General features: G+C 40.1%; 1 protein-coding gene across 14 annotated transcripts in view; it reads left to right on the top strand.

Annotated features, from left to right (window-relative positions):
- The window catches only part of TNRC6B (trinucleotide repeat containing adaptor 6B), a 150,590-nt gene extending 131,274 nt beyond the window's left edge, over positions 1–19,316 (top strand). For 10 of the 14 annotated variants that reach the window (XM_072868611.1, XM_072868669.1, XM_072868644.1 and 7 more), the window contains 4 exons: positions 1,522–1,842; positions 2,233–2,303; positions 4,171–4,310; positions 5,253–19,316. In XM_072868611.1, the coding sequence (XP_072724712.1) occupies positions 1,522–1,842; positions 2,233–2,303; positions 4,171–4,310; positions 5,253–5,643 (923 nt within the window). In that variant the 3' untranslated portion in view covers positions 5,644–19,316. The remainder of the gene's footprint in view (positions 1–1,521; positions 1,843–2,232; positions 2,304–4,170; positions 4,311–5,252) is intronic. The other 4 variants (XM_072868687.1, XM_072868628.1, XM_072868714.1 and 1 more) reach the window with 2 other exon arrangements.
- The last annotated feature ends 167 nt before the right edge of the window (positions 19,317–19,483 follow it).

Raw genomic sequence — 19,483 nt, 5'->3', positions numbered from 1 at the left:
GTGACATAAAAGATTTCTCTTTCATAGCCTGGGGAAAGGAATGACATGTATCAGCTTCTTGGCTCTGCTTAATTTTTGTCTAGCATGTAAGAAGGACTCAAGAGATAAAAAAATTATTGAAGTCAGAGTTAAATTGAGGAAACTAGACCACTGCCTGGCACACATACAGTCTTCTGCTCATCTTGTTAAACTACACACCAGCATTTTGCAGCCAGAAAGTGGGTCATCTGAATTAGGGATTTATAATTCACATATCTGTAAAACAAAGTGAGTCTAGTGAAAGCAGGTTTTTAAGCACTTTCATACACTTTCATAGGTTAGTGCTTGAAACCTGCTTGCTATTGACAGTTATTCTGTTGTGGAAATATACTGATCCAACTGTAAAATGAAGCATGCTTTTACTTGCTGAAAGCTTTATGGTCTTGATTCCCAAATGTATTATTTTGTGACACCCTGGCATGTTGCAAACCTGGATTTTTACCCTTTGTTTCAAATAAGTAATTTACTACTCAAAGAAGTTAGTGAATAGAGCTTAATATGTGTATTTGCACACACATGCACGAGTTCTGATTAAGATAATTCGTGATTAAGATAATTCATGACACAAGTGCCTTCCCCCCCAGATTGCCCTGTCTGCGTTCACTGGTTCTTGTTACAGAACAAGGAAAAAAGAAATTACTCGAGCAATTTTGACTTTTGGTTTGGTTTTGGTTTGATAAATGTCCCTTGGTGTCAGAAGGTGCGGGAGAATTTGCGGTCTACCTTCTTAAGGAAAACTGGTTTAGGAAGAGCTCCCAAACATTCATGACCGATAGTGATGTTTTTGGGAGTGTGTTAACTTTTTTATTGGACTTTATATAAAGGGTTCTTGAAATGTGTTAGGGATATTCACTATTGGTCTTAACTTTTCCTAATAGGCATTTGGTAATGCTTTCTAGTGAAAAAAAAATAATATGCACTATCAAGATGGTTTAAAAGTCCAGCTGTCACACAGCTGAGTGGCCTTCTTTACGTCTTACCGTTGTGTCAACTCTGTATGAAATTTGTGATTCATGAGAAAGCTTTGATCTTATAGGAGGACATCTTTAGGAGGTAGCATTAGCTTAGTAGACCAAGAGTGGTAAATACTCATTTCAGTTCTCCGCAAGTTTATGACCTGAAGAAGGTTCAGTTTCATTAAAGGTCAGTAGTGGCCAAAGTTGTAAGAAATTATCAAATGAAATGTAGTGTGGACATAAAAGTTGCTGTTCATCTTATTAATGATTGAACGTACTGCGAGTGGTTACGTTACCATAAACTATCTAGGGAATTTTTTTTTGTCACTATATATAAAATAAGCAAAGATTAAGTTACATGTGGCATGGCTTTTTTTTGGTATGGTAAATTAACTATTGTATGGTTCTGTGCTTTGTGCCTGTCTCCGCTATAAATGCACTCAAAGGGTTAACAGTGATAGTACAGTTATAGGCTAGTTGAATCTCATAGGTTTCTCTAATACATTCAATTTATTTAATTTTCTAGCAAAATTCAGTGATTACAAATCGACATGGTCCCCAGATCCCATAGGACACAATCCCACTCATCTCTCCAACAAGATGTGGAAAAACCATATTTCCTCAAGGAACACTACAGGGCTGCCCCGCCCACCTCCTGGCCTGACCAACCCCAAACCATCATCTCCATGGAACAGCACAGCATCCCGATCGGTCAGGGGCTGGGGGGCACAGGACTCAAGGCTTGCCTCTGGTGAGAAGAATCAACTGATAGCACCATTGATCAGACCTGAGGAGTGTACGTTTTACAGCACTAATGGTTTGGAGGAAAGAAAATTGCAGTTGTCTGGTAAAAGGAAAAAAAGTTCCTTCTTGAAATGGAAATGTACTGTCAGTGATTGGGGTGGGGGTAGTGTGTGGAATCCCAGGTCCTGCTGCAGGGGTTAAGTGAAGAGGGCTGGGAGCTACCAGGAGGGAATAACTACTGCATGGGGTCTTTCAAGACTAGATGCTTTCTGTGGGTGGGAAACTCCTCGAAGGTAAAGTCTAGTAAAAAGTGAATCTTGATGTGAAATGTGAGGAAAGATGTATTTTTGTTTTCAGGACCGAAGATTAGGCTTTCATGTGTTAGCAGGGCTGATAATGCTGAATTTCTCTGGGATTGAAAGACCTGACCATAAAGAGAGATTTGATACAAAGAAAACCATTTTTCTTGATTGCTCTGTCTTCTAATTTGCAGCATCTACTTGGAGTGATGGTGGCTCAGTTCGTCCTAGCTACTGGCTGGTTCTTCACAATCTCACTCCACAGGTATTTTCTGTTGTCTCTGGGAACTTGTTTGCCTTACCAAGATGCAGATTTGTGTATTCTTCAGTTGTTTCTCTTTGAATAAAATCTAACAAAATCAGATTTGTCGGCATACACAAGATGTGTTTCTACTAAACTGGGCTGCAGTCTGATTGGTTTTTCTATTGTAATCTCTTCAGCTAACTTTAAGATGTTCAGGTTTTGCTACATGACCGTCGTAACCTTTCATTACCTAGAGTTTCAAAAAAAATTACTGGAACAGAAAGATTTTTCTTAGAAGTGAGGATAAGTTGCATGACCATAATGTGGAATGGTTTATAGCTGTTAAAAGAGACTGTTCTTTGGGATGTTGTCAATAAGAAAGCTGGTGTAACTGCCAGTTTTCACTTTGGTGTTTCCATAGTGAAACCACAGAATGTTTCCAGCGCTCCTGCCAAAAACAGTCTAGTTAGGTTATTCCTGCAAGTATTCTCAGAGCTTGCTTCCATTCAAAATGAATTCTGTGGAGATCCTGGTTTCAGCAATCCCAATTAGTCTGTATTCAATGCTTAGGAAAAGCCTATATGATTATCAGCAGCGCCCTTAGGTCTAGACAGAGAGTCCCCTTTTCAGCAGGGTAATTTACCATGCTTCTACTACAGTCTAAGAAAACATCAATGTGAAGGGAACTAAGGTCTCCTTCAGATCACTCAAAATGGCAAACTGTGCTCCTTTCATAGAAAAGACTATTTTCCTTGATGTGAAGGAAACAGGAGTGGTGTGATGAAGAGGCATAGTTCTGAGTCTCCCTTGTGCAAGGTAGTTTAATACTGCTTTAGGAATCATTTAATGGAAGAAGAATATATTTTGGAGGCATTTAAGTTAATAGAAAAGAGAAAGAAGCAGATTATAATTGTCTCTTCCATAACAAATCCTCTATTCATTGTGGGTCAGTACACTAGAGAGAAGGAAGTGTTAAGATGGATTCAGGGACAGTATCTTCATTTCAAGTCTCTCTATTTTAACTTTGTCCATATCTGTACCCACGCACAACTTCCTTTTCCCTCATTTGAAGTTGTATTATATAATAGGGGGGAAAGGGAGAAGGAAGAAAGTAGCACTTACTTAAGTATCTGCACATATGGATCCCATTCGTGTGTGCATGTTCCTGTGGCATACCAGGAATGGAATCTGTCTGTACAGAACACCTTGGAGAACAGCAGTTACTGGAGGTAAGTAACAAGCTGTTACTGCTGCAGGAGGAATGTAGGCAACAACTGCTGTGAAAACATTAGTTCAGGAGGAATGAACATTGCTGGGTTTGGCAGAAGGATCACTGACTGTTTCTGTGACTTACTGTTTCATAAACCACAAAGACAAAAAAGCACCAAAATAAATTTTAAAAAACCCTCATTGTAGAGGTGATATTTCCAGTTTTGTAAAGAACTTTTAAATACTGGTTGATCTGAATTCTACTGAAATCAGAGTGCTGGAGACGTAACAAATTCTGCTTCCTTTGGTACAAATCCTCATGGCTGAAGATGGTGAGAAGTACAAGTTGTATATAATTACTGGAAAACCTGCCAACATAAGGGTAGTGACAATTTAAGAAACTCAGTGAGATAGGGAAAACTGGACTCAAGCTACAAGTGAGCGGGAAAGATAAGTCAGATTATTCAGTAAAGCAAAGTCATTGTAGTTGTGAGAAGTCAAGGCATACTGATTCTGTTTGAAAATTAAATCCTATCACCTTTGCTTATTTCCCACTGCTTTCACCCGCTTTCCTTTCTGAGAGCAGATTATCTTTTAATTATCGGAATGAAGTTAGGATTGAAGTTCATTTGGAGAAATAGTTACAAACATCTGTTTTATCCTGGCTGTTCTTCCTCAGATCGATGGGTCAACCTTGAGGACGATCTGCATGCAGCATGGCCCACTGCTGACATTCCATCTGAACCTGACCCAGGGCACCGCCCTTATCCGATACAACACCAAACAGGAGGCGGCCAAGGCCCAGTCTGCATTGCACATGTAAGCAATCCCTGTGTCTGTTCTTTGTTACTGCATTAGTCATGAACACAAAATGTCTGTCCAGTGCTATGCTTTGGAAACTTGTGTCAAGTATTGTGGTTGGAAGGGACTCTTTCATTAATCGGCGGAGGAAGAAGAGAAAGATGCCTTCTGTTTGTGTTGCTTTAATTGCTGGCACAAACTGGAACATACAGAACTAAGAAGGTGCAAATAGGATGGAATTGTGACCTGTATGCACCTTACTGTACAATTTTGGCCATTTAATAAAAGCTTGTGAATTGTTTCAGATGAAAATCATTCTTATGCATAACCCAAATGTGTGGGAATTTGCTATAGTTTTGAGATCACCTGAAATAGCTTATTTGAAAAGCTGCAGATCTTAGGTTTCCTGTTATTAAGCTTTTTGGAGCTGACTGTGGCTCTGATATGTTTTGAAAATGTGAGAGGTTTTGAGACAAAAATTGGGGGGGGGGGGGTGTAAGCCCTTAAACTCAGTGAAAACTTTTGAACCATACTAATGTTATCCTGAATTCCACAGCCTTTTAACCTGTTTTTCCTCTGTTTTGTTTGAAAGGTGGCATATGTGCATTTACCATTTTAGCTACACTGTATAGGCACTTTTATTGCTCTTGGTGTTAATGTTCAGGACCTTAGTTTAAATTTATAAAGGTTTTGTTGCAGGCATAACAATGTTGGGGAGAAGGGGTTTGGTTTGGTGTGGCCTTTTTTTTCCCCCCGCCTTATAAAATGGAAGTTCTTGTGCTTTGAGTCAGTTTCACTGTTGAGAACAGCTAAAGTTTTCTGTGCTCACTCCATTGTGGTAAGCTGATATCTCCTTTGGTTTGGGCACCTAATAGTGTTGTTTCCATGCATTCTAAATCCCTTGCCATTACCTTCCAGCTCTAATTACTACTTTTTTCTTCCGTGTATCTTGTCTTCTAGGTGTGTGTTGGGAAACACTACCATCCTGGCTGAGTTTGCCACAGATGAAGAGGTTAGTCGCTTTCTGGCACAAGCTCAGCCCCCTACACCTGCAGCAACCCCAAGTGCACCCACAGCAGGCTGGCAGTCCCTGGAGACAGGACAGAACCAGACAGATCCAGTTGGACCTGCTTTGAATCTCTTTGGTGGGTCAACAGGGCTTGGGCAGTGGAGCAGTGGTGGCGGCAGCGGCAGCAGTGGGGGTGATCTCACTGGCGCTTCATTGTGGGGGCCCCCAAACTATTCTTCAAGCTTGTGGGGGGTCCCAAGCGTAGAGGATCCACACAGAATGGGCAGCCCTGCTCCCTTACTACCTGGAGACCTTCTGGGAGGAGGGTCGGATTCAATCTGAACTTAGAACTTTCAACTCTGACCTCGTGACCTTTTTTGGAACAGCAGCAGCACTAACTTGACCTTTTCGTTTTTTTCAACTTGCAATAAATACATTTATAAAAGGAAAAAAGAAAACGGAGAGAGAAAAAAAGGTGGGTCATTGACAGACTGTCTGAGCACATAGTTGCCTCCCTTATATAACTTCAGTTTTTCGTTTGGAATATGAATCCAAAAAGAGAACATATCACTCTTGAAATACTTGAATCATGAACGCCAACTTAGAAAGACAATGTGAAGCAAGTACACATACCATTTAAATTTAAACACAAAAAATTAAAAAAATTAGTTTCTAGTTTTTCACTTTTTCATGTTATACGGAAGTTGTTGCTAAGAAACATATATACTGAAAAAATAGCTTTTTAACTTTGTTTGCACTGGGTGTGTTTCCGTCCTTAGGTCTACCATGTTGGGTTGGGGTAGGGGAGGGGTTCAAAAGAAAAAGGGGGGGGGGGGGGAAGACTTGACGGAGCCTCACTTTAAAAACAAAAAAATTCTAAAAAAAAAAATTTAAAAATTAAAAAAACCCACAAAAAAAAACAAAACAGAAAAAAAGAAAAAAAAACAAACAAAACAAAAAAACCAACACTTTGTGATTGGCTGGTTGATAAGTACCAGTGTGTTCTGGCACATGTAACTGCCCACGTGTGCTTGTTTCTGTGTGAGTGCGTGTGCACATGTTTGTGTGTGTGCATTTTTTTCTCTACATATATATAATCTTGAAACGCTGCATTGCTGATGGTCTACGGGCTGGCTGGCCATCTGCATGTCTTGATGCTGAAAACAAGACAGGCATGGTGGAGTCCCTGTGGCTGAAGCAGAATCCAGTTGGGCTGGATTAAAATCTATCAGTAGGTTTTTTTAAATTCATTTTAGCAGGGTGCTATCTCAAGTCTGCACATCATTGAGTGGGTAGTTGCTTCCTAGCCCTTGTTCTAACCCTGTGGTAGAGCAGAACACTGCCATATCCAAAGGATTTGGTGAGAGGGGAGCCAATGTTGTCTTTTGAGTAGCAGTGTATTTATTTATTTATGTCTGCATGTGGGGTTTTTGTACTGAGTGAACCCTAGAATGTTTGTTATATAATGCAAGCCATTTTTTTTCTTCCAACAAGGGGAAAAGAGAAGGAAAGAAGACATTGCCATTTTCTGTGCAGCTAAGACAAATGTTCTTATTCAGTCTCTCACAAGCTTCAGTAGCTTTAAAAAAAAAAGTGTTTCTTTTCTCCCTCAAACCTATAAATAGGCACCCATATTCATTCTTGAAGAATACATCAAAAGCTTGAAAGTCCAGCCCAACCAAATTAGCCTTTTAATTGATTTACTGCTTGTATTAAAACTGACAAAAACTAAATCGTGTCAGCAAATCGCTGGCCGGCCTGCCTCATCTCCTGAAAGCACATGCAGCTAACTCCTTTCTGCGTCCTTCATAGTGAGCGTTACCTGTGCCAGGCCTTGGTGTATTACAGCACCAGACCATCACTGACAGAAACGTTTACTTACGAATGTTCTTAAACCAGTGTGTACTTCAAATGTTTCCTTTTTTTTTCTCTGTGTTGTGTTTTTTCCTGTGTACGTGGTTTTGCTTAGGGAGGTATATAACTAGCAAAGACTTTTTTTGTTTTAAAAAAAGTATTGCACCTTTTTGGTTTTTGTTTTTACTTTTTCTGTACTGTTGCTTTTTAATTTCTGTATTTAAGGAAAGGTTTGGGGTTTTTTTTTTAGCATCAGTGTAGTAGTACTCTGGGGCAGGATAGGGGTGACCTATAATCCACAGTGATAGCCAGTGTGTGCGTGCATGTGTGCGCTGGGAACAAAACTTTTAAGACCTGTTGTTGTGAAAAGAGTTGTAGCAGACTTGAAGGAACATCCCTTGACACAAAGCAGGAAGTCTTGGGGGGGGGGGGGGGGCCGGGAGATGAGGCAAGAGAGATGCCGGTACTTTTTTTGTAAGTGCTAGGACTTCCATGTGGTGTTGTCTAGCTGTTATACTGTCTAACAAAGTGCCGACATTCTGTACCAGCACGTACCTGTCCATTCCAGCCCTCAGTGGGAGCAGTGCTCAGGCTTTATTACCTGGGGGGTAGGATAGGGGAGTCTCTTTCTTCAGCGTTTTCATTGAAGGATACGACAATGTCTTACACATTTAACTCTAAGCATGGGTTGGGTGGGGAGAAGCAAAAGCAGATTCAAGTAATGTAGGGGGGTGTGTGTGTGTGTGTGTGCACGCGCATGTGTGTGTGTATGCCTGTGTGCTGGGGGTGGGAGGGAAGGGCTAGGGAGTCGAGTGGCTTTTTTTAATTCGCCCTTTCTATGTAAACCCAATGTCACGAGGAAGACTGACTGAGGGAAATGCTGCATATACACATGCCTGTAGATTTGTATGCAAAGTGTTATGTGACAAAAAGTATGAGTAGGTTTGTATTTGTTTAGTAAACTGGAGTGTGCAGCATACTCTGGCCCCTTCTGAATATACTTTTCTATCATGTCTTCTTCATCCATCCCACCATGCACAAAGAAACAAAATGCTCTCTTCCAGCTCCTGCTAGCTAGTGCCCCTCGTGTGCACACATCCATAAAGCTTTGTTTCTGCTCGTCTCTGCTTGAAGACCAGCCATGCTCAGACATGCAGAGCAGGTTCTTAAAAGTCCTGTGCCAGCAGTACCTTCCTAGTGAAGCACCTTTGGCCTGAGTTAAGCCAGTATCCGTTCTGTCACATGATTTGCTATACATGCTGGTTCATTGCTGTGTTCCACCCTCACTTCTCTCTCCCAACCTGCCCTAAGGTCCCTTTTCCTGCACTTTGGGCTAGTTGAGTTCATTGCGATACTACGGTGAAAGCCGGGTGCTAGAGCCCCTCTTGTTTACAAGACATAATGAGGGATTTGAAATATTTAAAAAGAAAAGCTAAATTGTTCTTCCATTGTAAGCTTAAAGGGAAAAAAATTAAAACGTACAAAAAAAAAAAGACCAAAAAGTGCATATATATATTTTAGATGAAGACTAACTCTGGGAGCATTTAACAGTGTTTTTGTTTTTATTTTAACATTTTATTTTCCTGCTTTAAATTTGCAAGCATTCTCAGGAATTCTAGGGTAGGAAGCCAGTTTTTTGAAGATGGTTTATTTAACCTTATCTTATCCTAGATAGATGGCTGTTTCTTGTTGATAAACTTTTACAAGTTCCTGAATCTTCAAAATGTTTGAAAGTTTTTACTTTAAAATAAAAATGCTAAAAAAAATAAATAAAAAGAAAAAGAAAAAAAGAAAAAATCTCCAAATGTTACTGTCAAGCGGGGGATCAAGAATTTTAAAGACTGTACAAATTAAAATACATTAAGAAAACTTCTCAATATCAGCAACAGAAATTCATTGTACTCTTAAACAAGTTGTGGGAGAAGAAGGGTTATCATTTATAGTGCTTTGTTACTCATGCAGACATGTGTGCAGTTGCATGGAGAAGAGAAGTGTGTGAATGGAAATCTATCACTTTGTTCCCTCTTGATTGAAACTCGACAAAAATATTCTTCCAAGCACCTTTTTAAAAGCAAAGTGAAACTAAAACCTAATTAAAATGCAGTATAGTTTAACTGAAAGAGTCCTCAGGACGACTAGCAGGAAATACATGATGGTGCTTCTTTAAACCACTTTTAAGTAGTGCTAAAGAAAACCAGTGCTGATAGAATACCCAGTAATGAAGTAGTTTTATTATTCTGCCTTTTTTCAGTACAGAAAAAGGAGAGAATATGGAAAAACTCCAGTAAAATATACATTAGAAATCAACTTTCCTGTTTTCAGCTATTTGGTCAGTTTTATTCCCCACTTGGAGATTTGCCGCTTGCTTTTCTTCACCCACCCCACCTCCCGGTCTTTCTGTTTTACTTTACATGAGGGAAATATCTGTTAAACTCTTTTGTTCACCCTATTGCTGCTGGCTGTCAGGGCTTACAGTCTTGAACTTGAGTTCAGTGTTGGGATGGCCAACTTCTGTCTCCCAGCTCTAAGGGTCAGGGGCTTACTCCGCCTGAAATGGCTAGGCTCAAACCACAAAAACCGCGCTAGTGCCTTTTTACATGCACCCACATGCCCTACAGTAGGGGAAGGGAGGGAAGACAAGGCAAGGTGAGGCAGTATAGCCACTTCACGTAAATAAATGTACCCGTTCTTAAGAAAAAAGAGCATGCTGTGTAAGCATGTCGTGCAGTGAGTTACATATAACAGTTGTTGAAATAACTTTTATTATTTAAAAAAAAAATGAGATGCCAAATTCCTGTCCTCTTCATATCAGTTGCCCAGTGTTTTCATGTTGTGCTGCGTGTACACCTGAGTGTATACGTGTGTGTTGAAAATAATGCATTTATTATTATTATTATTATTATGTGCTTTAAAAAAAAATAAATCCTGTCATGGGCCAGTAAAGGAGGTTTTATTTAGGGAGTTTGAGATTTTATTTTAATTTTTTATTTTACAGAAAAAATTTGAGCGCTTTGCCAGAGGCTGTGTTTTATCACATCAGCAGTGTCCTAAAAGAGAGGAAATCATAGGATTTAGTCAAAAAGAGCCCAGGAACTTGACAGTCACTTGGAAGTGGGTTGCGACTGACTGCTGGAGGGTTGGCAGTCTGGAGCTTCAGCCGTCTGCTGGGTCCAAACCTATTGTAGTACAATAGTCTGCTCCTCCTTTCTCTAAATGTGCAGGGCTGCAAATGTTAGTGACTGTCTCCTCAGTGATAGCTTTACTAAATTGTTAAAGCCACGTTGATCTTGCTATTTTCCAACTATAGTTGACAGTTCTGATCCTCTCCAAATTATATGTAGCTAATCATGATGTTGCTGGTATGGCTAAGTCATGCCACTCCTAACCATTGCAAGTGATTCCTGAGCATAGTGCTAACCAGACTCATCTTCTGGGGACAACCATCACTTAATGTTGTAAATATTCTGCCACCATTTGAGCTCATAACAGCGAAAAGTCAGCAGGAATTGATGTTAGGGTAGTTCTGGGCTTTTACAGAACCGTTCCAGGGAGGGAGTCTTTGGCAGCATCTTGTTTAAACATATTGACAAAGAAGGTAGGGAAAAGAGGCTGGCGAAAGTACATTTTGGAATAGACTATGGGCATCTCTTTCCAGATAAAAATCAAACATAACATCTTGCCCTGCAAAACACTTTTTACTTTCTGAAATGATAAACAGAACTCTTTCTATCATTTTGTTCTTGGTTTTTGTTCTTCAGGTTATACAGTTTAAACATATACATACTTTACAGGTGGTTTCAGCATTCCTGTTTTTTTCTGGTTTTGAATCCTTCAGTGCTTAATTCATAAAAAAAACCAAACAAACAACAAAAAACCCCCAACATTTTAGCAGTCTTCTAAGCAAGTATCTATTTGTTACCAGCCACTTTGCTTACCCCACCCTTCAGTGTGTATCAAGCTGAGAGTTTTTTAATGGCTTTGATAATTCTTTGCTCCATTTGAGTATTTCATTTTAGAAGTGATAACAAAGTCTAGCAAGCAAAAAAAAAGATGGGATACAGCTCAGAAACCTGTGTTGACACCTCTGACATTTACTTTGGAAAGCAGTTTTAATACCATGTACTTTGGAAGACTTGCCATCTTTCCCCAGTGTTTTTATGCTTTTACTTGGACACTTGCCCAGCAGTCTTGAATGGTTTTTTTGTTGGTTTGGGGTTTTTTCCCAATCACAGGGTATCAGGTTTTTCTTACAAGTTTTTTATTTTGCTTCAAGTTAAGTGGCTTGTGTAATGAGCAAGAACATTAATCCAAGTGTATTTTTCCTTTGCAATAGAAACAGGATGTTTTCAACAAACTGTCTGGGATAACCATCTCAAAGATTAAATAACAATTGAGCCTTTATCTTAAGTTGGCCTCTCCCCCCTGCCATGGAATTTCTAAACGTTTATTCCTTAGAACTTTTCCCCTATTCTTTCTTCCTAAAAATGCTGCCACATCTTCCACTGTGTCTTGGTAGTGCTGTACAGTACAAACAGTACTGTAGATTTTTTTTTTCTTCGTCATTCTTTATTACGTTTACCTCTTAGGCTTCTAATTCTGTTTGTCCATATTGTTCTCCTGTTGACTTTAAGAGGAGTACTGTATGTATATCTGAGATACCCAAATTTGGCCAAGTCTGGTCCAGGAAATCAGGAGTGATCCTCACATAAATTAGTCCCACTGACCTTAAATGAGTGAGTACTGCTCGGGTAGGGGCTCTTTGTGTAAGTAAACCTTAGCTGGATTGGGGCCAAGGTAGCAGATGAGGACCTGTTGTATTTCCAATGCAGCAAACATCTATGTTGCATATATCGCATTCACTGTAAATCATGTGACCTTAGTATCCAGGTTTCTCAAGTGGATTGAAATGCTGTTTTTGTGGTGGATGGTTAACATCTCAGGGTATGAGTCCTGATTGAGTAAAACGTAATTTTTTCTCTCTAAAGAGGTAAGGTTCCACTAACAGAAGCAGCTTCCTTAATTGTAAATGTGCATGCATGTATTTGTGGGCAGGAAAGTAATGCCAAGAAAACTAAGTTGAAATGAATTCTAAAAAAAAAAAAAAAAACCCCAAACAAAAAAAAATGCTGTTGAAGTGCAACTTTGGTCCTGAGTCTGAAACAACATATGCAGAATCTGTTGGTTTGTCTAAATTAATTTTGCACAAAATACCATTTCATTTGTCTAGTTTATTTGCTACTACTATTTTGCAATGTTAGGAACTCATACTGTTAGATCATATAAGTCATTCCTGCTGTGATCAAAATACAGATTTCTAAAACCCAAACTCTCTTCCTTCACCTCCAGTACTAGGCTTCCACCTGTGACAGAAGGGTGTTAACAGTAATGGGGAGAAATTTGTAAAGTTTCCCCAATGTAGACAGAGCCTGTTTTCCCTGTTGTGCTGAACTCACATCCAAACCTAAAACACAAAGCAAAAATTATGCTGGAGCAGAGTTGTTGGTTGGCCTAAATGACAGGAGCTTAACTGGAGATTTTTAGCGCCTTGCTAGTTCATGTCCCTCACAATGCTTTGCTTAAGTGTCCCATCACTGTAAATACCAGTGTTGCTGAATTTTACCAAAGTTCCCCTGCAGTAGATAATAGGAAACAGGTCCATTTTGTAGTGACTCACCAAGCAGAGCTTTGTCTACCATAGAATTCAAGGGTCTGTCTACATTGCTGTTAAAACTGAGTCAGGGTCCTGTTTAAAATATAGCTCTCTATTTTGTGGTGTTATGTGAGACTTTAAACTTTGTGATGTAGTAACTATAGCTTCTAATCCTTATATGAAAAGTGATTTAAGGTTTCATCTGTGCTACAAAAAGCGCCACAGCTCCTGATGGTTTGGAGCCTATTTTTAAAACTATTGTCAGGCCAAGATAGATGCAGCTTCATCTGTGGCACGCAGCAGACAATGTCCGTTTGCATCCACGGTTTGCGTGCGTGTTGCTTTTCATCGAGCTATGCAGGAAATTTTTCTCTAAAAGTCTCCCAGAATCCTGTGCTATATAAGCAAGCTTCTAGCAAATCAAGTGCCCTCTGCAAAGAGCCATTTTCGCCCTGTATGTGTGACAGTTGGTACTGGTGACATTCAGCAGTGTTAGGGCTCCTGTTAACTTTGTAGTGAGAAAGGGAGTTTTTTGACTTAACTCTGAGAGCCTTTCTGTAAAAAAAATACAGAGCACTCCAGGGGAAAAGGAAAAAAAAAAAAAGGGAAGAATGCATTGTGCCAGCCAGCATTAAGTATTTTTGCAGCAAACATTGTGGTGGGCAGAGGGGAAGAGACTGGAGAAGTTTGCATGGATGCGCAATACAAGGAGGCAGTGCTTAGCAAGAAGCATTTCCTTGAGCACTAAATGCCTCCTCTTGGGTATTAGTGTGTGTTGTTGCATTCACAGAACTAACTTTTTTTTTTAATCTGTTTGGTTTTTTTTTTTAATTGAGACAAAGTGGAAGCTTCTCCTGTTTCAGATGAAACACAACCATAAGTGAGCATTTTCTCCATCATTTACTGTTGAGCAGTAAGAGCAGGTTGCACAGCTTGTTAGAATAGCTATTTTAGTGACAAGGTTATGATATTACGTGCTTTCTTTCCCCTCCCTCTCCCTGCCAGATATGGCTTACCCTTTCTATATAAGGCGCTGTGTGGGTTTTTTTGTTTTGTTTTGGGGACATGTGGAGAAGAAGCAAAATGAAGTGAAAATGCAAGCCAAGGTAGAACAGCCTTACTTTAGGGGGTAGCCTTACAACAGAGCTTTATAGTGAGTGTGCTGTATTCCAAAATATGTAAGCCAAAAACAAAAAAAGCATTCATTTATGCAAAAAAAATTTTAAAAAGAGGTGTTGGAAGACTTCTTTAATATGTACCTTCTAAAGGTAGAGTAAGGTCTCACCAAGTGATACGTTATTGTGATACTTCTTGCTGGGTCAGTAGGGATGGGTTGGGGTATAAGCGCTTAACGTTTTCCTCCTATGTTTTTACAAGCAGTAAGTTAAATGTGGTATTTATGAATGTGCCTTTGTGAGTATAGTGACTGTCTAATTGAGGAGACCGCTTGGGCTGGAGGGGAGACAATGGGCAATGTATTCTTTCAAGAGGTCAGACATCGAGATTGCAGCCCACTGGTCCCTTTTGACAAGCAGCATCTTTGGGCTGGTCTCTACACTGCACAATACGTATTCATATATGGTAGAGATCGGGGGGTGGGGGGTGTGAAGGGATGTTGTCATGTGATGCACAGAAGCTGTTCATAGTTCTAGGCTAGTCTGCCGTTGCAGGTTGAGTTTGTATATGTATTATGTGGCTTCTCTTTACGTTTGTGTGCATGAGTGTGAGTGCGTGTGGCTTTATTTTTTGTAAGCACTGGAGAATTGAAACACAGTGATGTTTGAGACAAATTTATACATGTAGAGAAGAGGATGTTTTGTAGCTTCTGTTAAATAGTGGGTGCAGGCACACTTTTACCCTCTCTGTCCGTGTCCTGATAAGAGAAACAGGAAAAATTATTTTTTTCAACCCTTCAACTTCCAGCACACTTAACGTTGCCATGTAAATGAACAGGGTATTACACAAGAAGAAAAAAAAGTTTTTGAAATGGTGAGGTAGAAGTGTTTAAAAGGAAAAAAAAATCTGAAGTAATTCTTTGTTTCTTCGAAGCTGTTTGTAGCTAAACATGGGAATCTGCAGTGTCTCCTTCCATTTGTTTTTTTTCCTAATAATTCACCTCTTCGTCCCACCCAAAACATGAGGTGTACGAGTTCAAGAGCTGTTGCTGTAGCCCTTCGTAGTTCCCACCCTGAAAAGAAACTCCAGTGGGATCCCTCAGCTCTATTCAGGAAGACAAAGAGAGGAGAGACTCTGCAGTTTTCTTTGCTTCGCTCTCATTCCTCTCTAATGGCCTTGAAATGTATTATTATGCAAATGTGAATTTTGATACTGAACTTAAGAAGAGGTTGTTTGTTCTTTTTTCAAAAAAAAGGTCCCATATGTGGTCAGCATTGCTTCTTTATTTTGTAAGTGAATTGTAAACTATGCATTCTGCAAAGGGGGTGTAGGGGACAAAGATAGCTTTGCTAAACTGTTGAGGAGTTTCTGTGTCCATGGTATATCCATTATAGTTTGGGGAAGTGGGGAGGTGATGACTTTGAAATAAAAAGGAGTTGATAAGAACTTCTCATTTTCAGAAGTTGGCCATTAGGTAACTGGGCAGAGATTTGGAAGACTAATGTTGACTGCAAAACAAAATCAGCTCTAAACCTTGTGCAGGATTGTGAATTCTAGCCGTGCAGTGTTAACCCAGGGCCAATAGGGTGAATGGGACACCAGCTCTACCTGGGAAACTATCTACCGCCTCCTGTGTTCTGGCCCTTGTCAAGCTCAGGAAACACAGTGCCACAGGCACTGTCTTTTTTGGATTTACTACTCATTTTCCATTACAGCAGTCCTTGTGCTCTTCCAGGAGAACTGGAACACAGCTGGTCCTTGATGTCTACGCTTTCTTCTGCCTAAAATTTTCTTTGCTGCTGTTTCTGGCATGGCTCATACAGTGGCAGCACAGCTATGGACAAGATGGTGGAGGTGGTACTTACTTTCTAGTGCTGATCAAAGCATGACTGTGAGGACTGTGTTTTTTCAACATCAGCCGCTACAGTGCTTTGTTGTCTGGCATTACTGCCAGTGACTTAGCATTAATGTTGGTAGTGTGTGAAATTTTAGGGAATGTAGACTGATGTGTAGACAAGGCCTTCTAAAAGAAATGATCCTTTTTGCTATAAGGTGGTATCATAATGGTCATAAAAAAGGTTTCACTTTCTCACATCTCCAAAATGCAGTCATTGTGAATTATGTGTCTTCCTTGAAGCTTGCTGAGCTTCCAGGAGCAGTCTCCTCAGAAAAATGTATATCTCGCTGCCCTCTTTGTCATCTTAATAGGGACCCTTTGACTTGACTTTTTTCTTTGTCCATGGTGTACCATGGTACCTGCGTTATCCTTGGCATTATCTTAGATGTAATATCATAAACTGAGAGATTATCCTGCCTGTATTCAGTGTTTTCATGCAGCAATTTTATTTTTTTGACATTCACAGTACTGTAATAAGTAATAGACTTGATGATCACTCTCGCATCTGTGCCTGCCTTGCAGATGTGATCTTATCAGGGTTCCACTCTGTCAGATTGCCTTTCAAAAAAAGGAAAAGGAAAAAAAAAATCTGAAGTTTAAACTCACTCACAAAAATACCTCGTAGTACATTTCCCCTTCTGATGTAACCTTTTAGATCTTACCTTTTCTTCTAAACTTAATGGGCTTTTATTTCCATCTGTTATCTCCTTTCTAAAGAGATGTTTGAACTCGTGATTTTTGAGCAGAGGACCAGAAACCTGGAACTCCTGAATTTTAACATTGGCTCTTACTCTTCCCTTGCCTTGGGCAAGTCGTTTAACTTCTTTGTCTTTGTTTTTTTCATCTGTAAAGCGGGGGTGATGATAATACTTACCTACCTCACAGGGGTTTTGTGAGGATCAACTAGTAAATGTTTGTGAAGTGCTTTAATGATAAAAAGCATAATAGAAGTATTACGAGGTTTTTACAGCAAGATCACTCATTCTTTTTATATTGTTTGCTTGTGTGGAGGGAGATAACTTTTTTTTTAATGACTAAAGCCATCAGACACTCAGATCCTGAATAACAGAAGTTGATGGAGATTCAGTTACTCATACTCCTCCTCTGTCTTTATGCCAGTTTCCTTCTCCTGCTCTTACTTACATAGTTATGCCAGTGTTGCTACAGGTCACATGTTGTACTTTTAGATAACCTTCAAACTTGACTGAAGTACTTTGAGCTTGCTGCTTCTTTCACCAGACCACCAAATCTGAATCAGTTTGTGTACTTTTCCCTGCCTTTAAATAGAGTTTTGGTAATGTCATCCTTCAAGTGGACACATCTTTTCCTGCCATCAGGAAGGGGAGGTGGTGGTGTGTAGTTCCAGAGAGGGGACTGTAATATGAAGAACGTTGCCACTTTATGCTGCTGCTCCAGGGATGAAGGGCAGAGTAGCTTCCTGTTTCCTTCCCTGAATTAATTTGTGTTTTACCAGTGACACTTCAAATGCAGTGTCTCTTTTTGTCCATGATATACAGAAGCCATCACCTCCCAGTAAAACGTAGGAACAGAGGGAATGATAGTAGATGCTGCTTACGTATATGCCTTACAGCTCTCCCAGAATGTCTCTGGGAGGGTGGTGGGGGAAGAGGTCTTCATTGGGTAAATCCCACAGCTGTCAGGGAACCTCTGCTACTTTCTCCCCTCTCCAATCACATGGTCGCTGTTTCTTCTTTCTTGGATGTGCGTCTCAGGGATGTGCATATGAGCCCATGCCTTTTGGAATTTGGCCTTTGAAATACCAAGAAGACGGTTTCTGTAGCCGAACTCTTCCTATCTGACACTCCCTGGTCCTCTCTGTCCTGCATTGCTCCCCGTGGCCTTAGGAACATCTCTCCACTGTTGCCGTATGCCACCCTCTCCATCTCTGCCAGTACTCAAGGTGAAGTGTTATACAGTGATTCTGCAGAGAAAGAAGCTGAAATTATGCATGTGCACTTGTGGGATTTACATACATGGGTAGCTTGGATTTCTGCCACACCCTGTCTAAATATCTGATGCACGATGCTTTTTCTTTCTCATCTAGAAAGCAGAACAAAACAGCAGTATGAGTCTGCTGATGGTAATTCTGTAATGTTTACTTTTAATTAAATGCTAAGTATTTTCCCCGAAGAACCAAAAAAACCACCTTCTAACAAAAGTAACCAAATGTAATCTTTCTGGGGGCGGGGGGAGGGAAGGGGAGGAGTAGAGGCAGTGACGGGGGAGCGTTCTGATCTATTTTAATCTCCACCGCTTGGATGGAGATGCGCAATGCTGCTTTGAGTTCCACAAACATAAGGGATTATGTTTACAAAGGTAAATGCCTTCTACCTGTTCAGGAAACTGGCTAATGGTGGGCATCAGATGTTTGGTGAGTTTCTCTTCATTGCAGACAAGCAATGGGAGAAGGGTATGTCTGGAAGAGGAATGGAGAAATAGATTGATTTCATCTAGTCTTGGTAAAATAATGCCACCTTCCTTTCTCCTCACAAAGCAGAGGGAGGAGGTTGCAGAACAGAAAATCAGCGATGTCCAAAATGGCTGGATTAGAAAAGGCAGCTTTTCTACTTTGCACATAAATAGGTAACAGGAAGGTACAGCTAAAGTCCTCTTGCCTGAAACACTGTCCCCCAGAAGCAGACGTAATAATAAAAATAGTGGCTGTGTGTATATTGATGCTATTTGCAAGTTACCTATAAGTGTTTATTTTTTCTTATACTTGAAATGGCTTCCTTTACTAAACTCTTACCGTAGCTCCGGTTTCTCCCCTCCTTCTCTAGTGTGCAGTAAAGAAAGATACAGGACAAATGGGGAGAATGTAGAGGAGATGACACCATGTCTTGCGTATCCAGGTTTCATCTTGATTTCCATCCAGTACCCTCTCAGATGTTTGAACTTGCTAAGGGTTTTCCATGGACACAGAAACTCAGCACTTTAGAAGGTGCTCTTGTATGGCTGGCTGCCCCCCTTCTCCTCCTTTTCTATATTTTTATTTTACTTTTAGTATAGTGGTACTTAAAATCACTGGTTCACTTAAAAAGAAAAAAAAAACCAACAAAATGTTTAAACTCTACTAATGTACAAATAAGCTGAAATGTTGCATTTTATGTGTATTTTTGCCATAGCAGGTACTGTATTTCTCATGCTGGATTTAGGAAAAAAAGAAAAAAGAAAAAAAAAAAAGAAAAACAAACAAACAAAAGGGTGATGTTTTATTGGAGTGTGACAAGTTAAGAGTAATAAGGAATTAAGTCGTCGTCATTTCATTGAAACTGAGAGATGGTGTAATACTTATATAAGTTTTCTGAAGGTTTTTTTGGGCTTTTAAACAGCTTTTTTGTTTTATTTTATTTTTATTTTTTGAAAGATATGATTGTATTATGTGCAACTCAGTTGCTTACATTATAACTACAAAATATTTTTGGGTTCCTGGAAAAAAAAAGAAAAAGACTAATAAATGTGTTTGGCTGCTAAGCATTTAATACTGGTGGTTTCTGCACCTTTATTTTGCCACGCGTGTGTCCTGCTGCTCGGCCCTCGCCGCCATCTTCGGTTCTGTCACCCCGCGCGCGGCCGCCTCCGCCGGGGAGGTGCTGCCGCCGCCCCCCCGCCCCTCCCCGCGCTGGGCGCGCGGCGCCGTATTC

The sequence above is a fragment of the Ciconia boyciana genome, chromosome 1, assembly GCF_034638445.1.
Source record: "Ciconia boyciana chromosome 1, ASM3463844v1, whole genome shotgun sequence".
Classification (NCBI taxonomy): Eukaryota; Metazoa; Chordata; class Aves; order Ciconiiformes; family Ciconiidae; genus Ciconia; species Ciconia boyciana.
The sequence above is the reverse complement of the archived record's forward strand: the minus strand, read 5'-3'. Positions and strand labels throughout refer to the sequence as shown.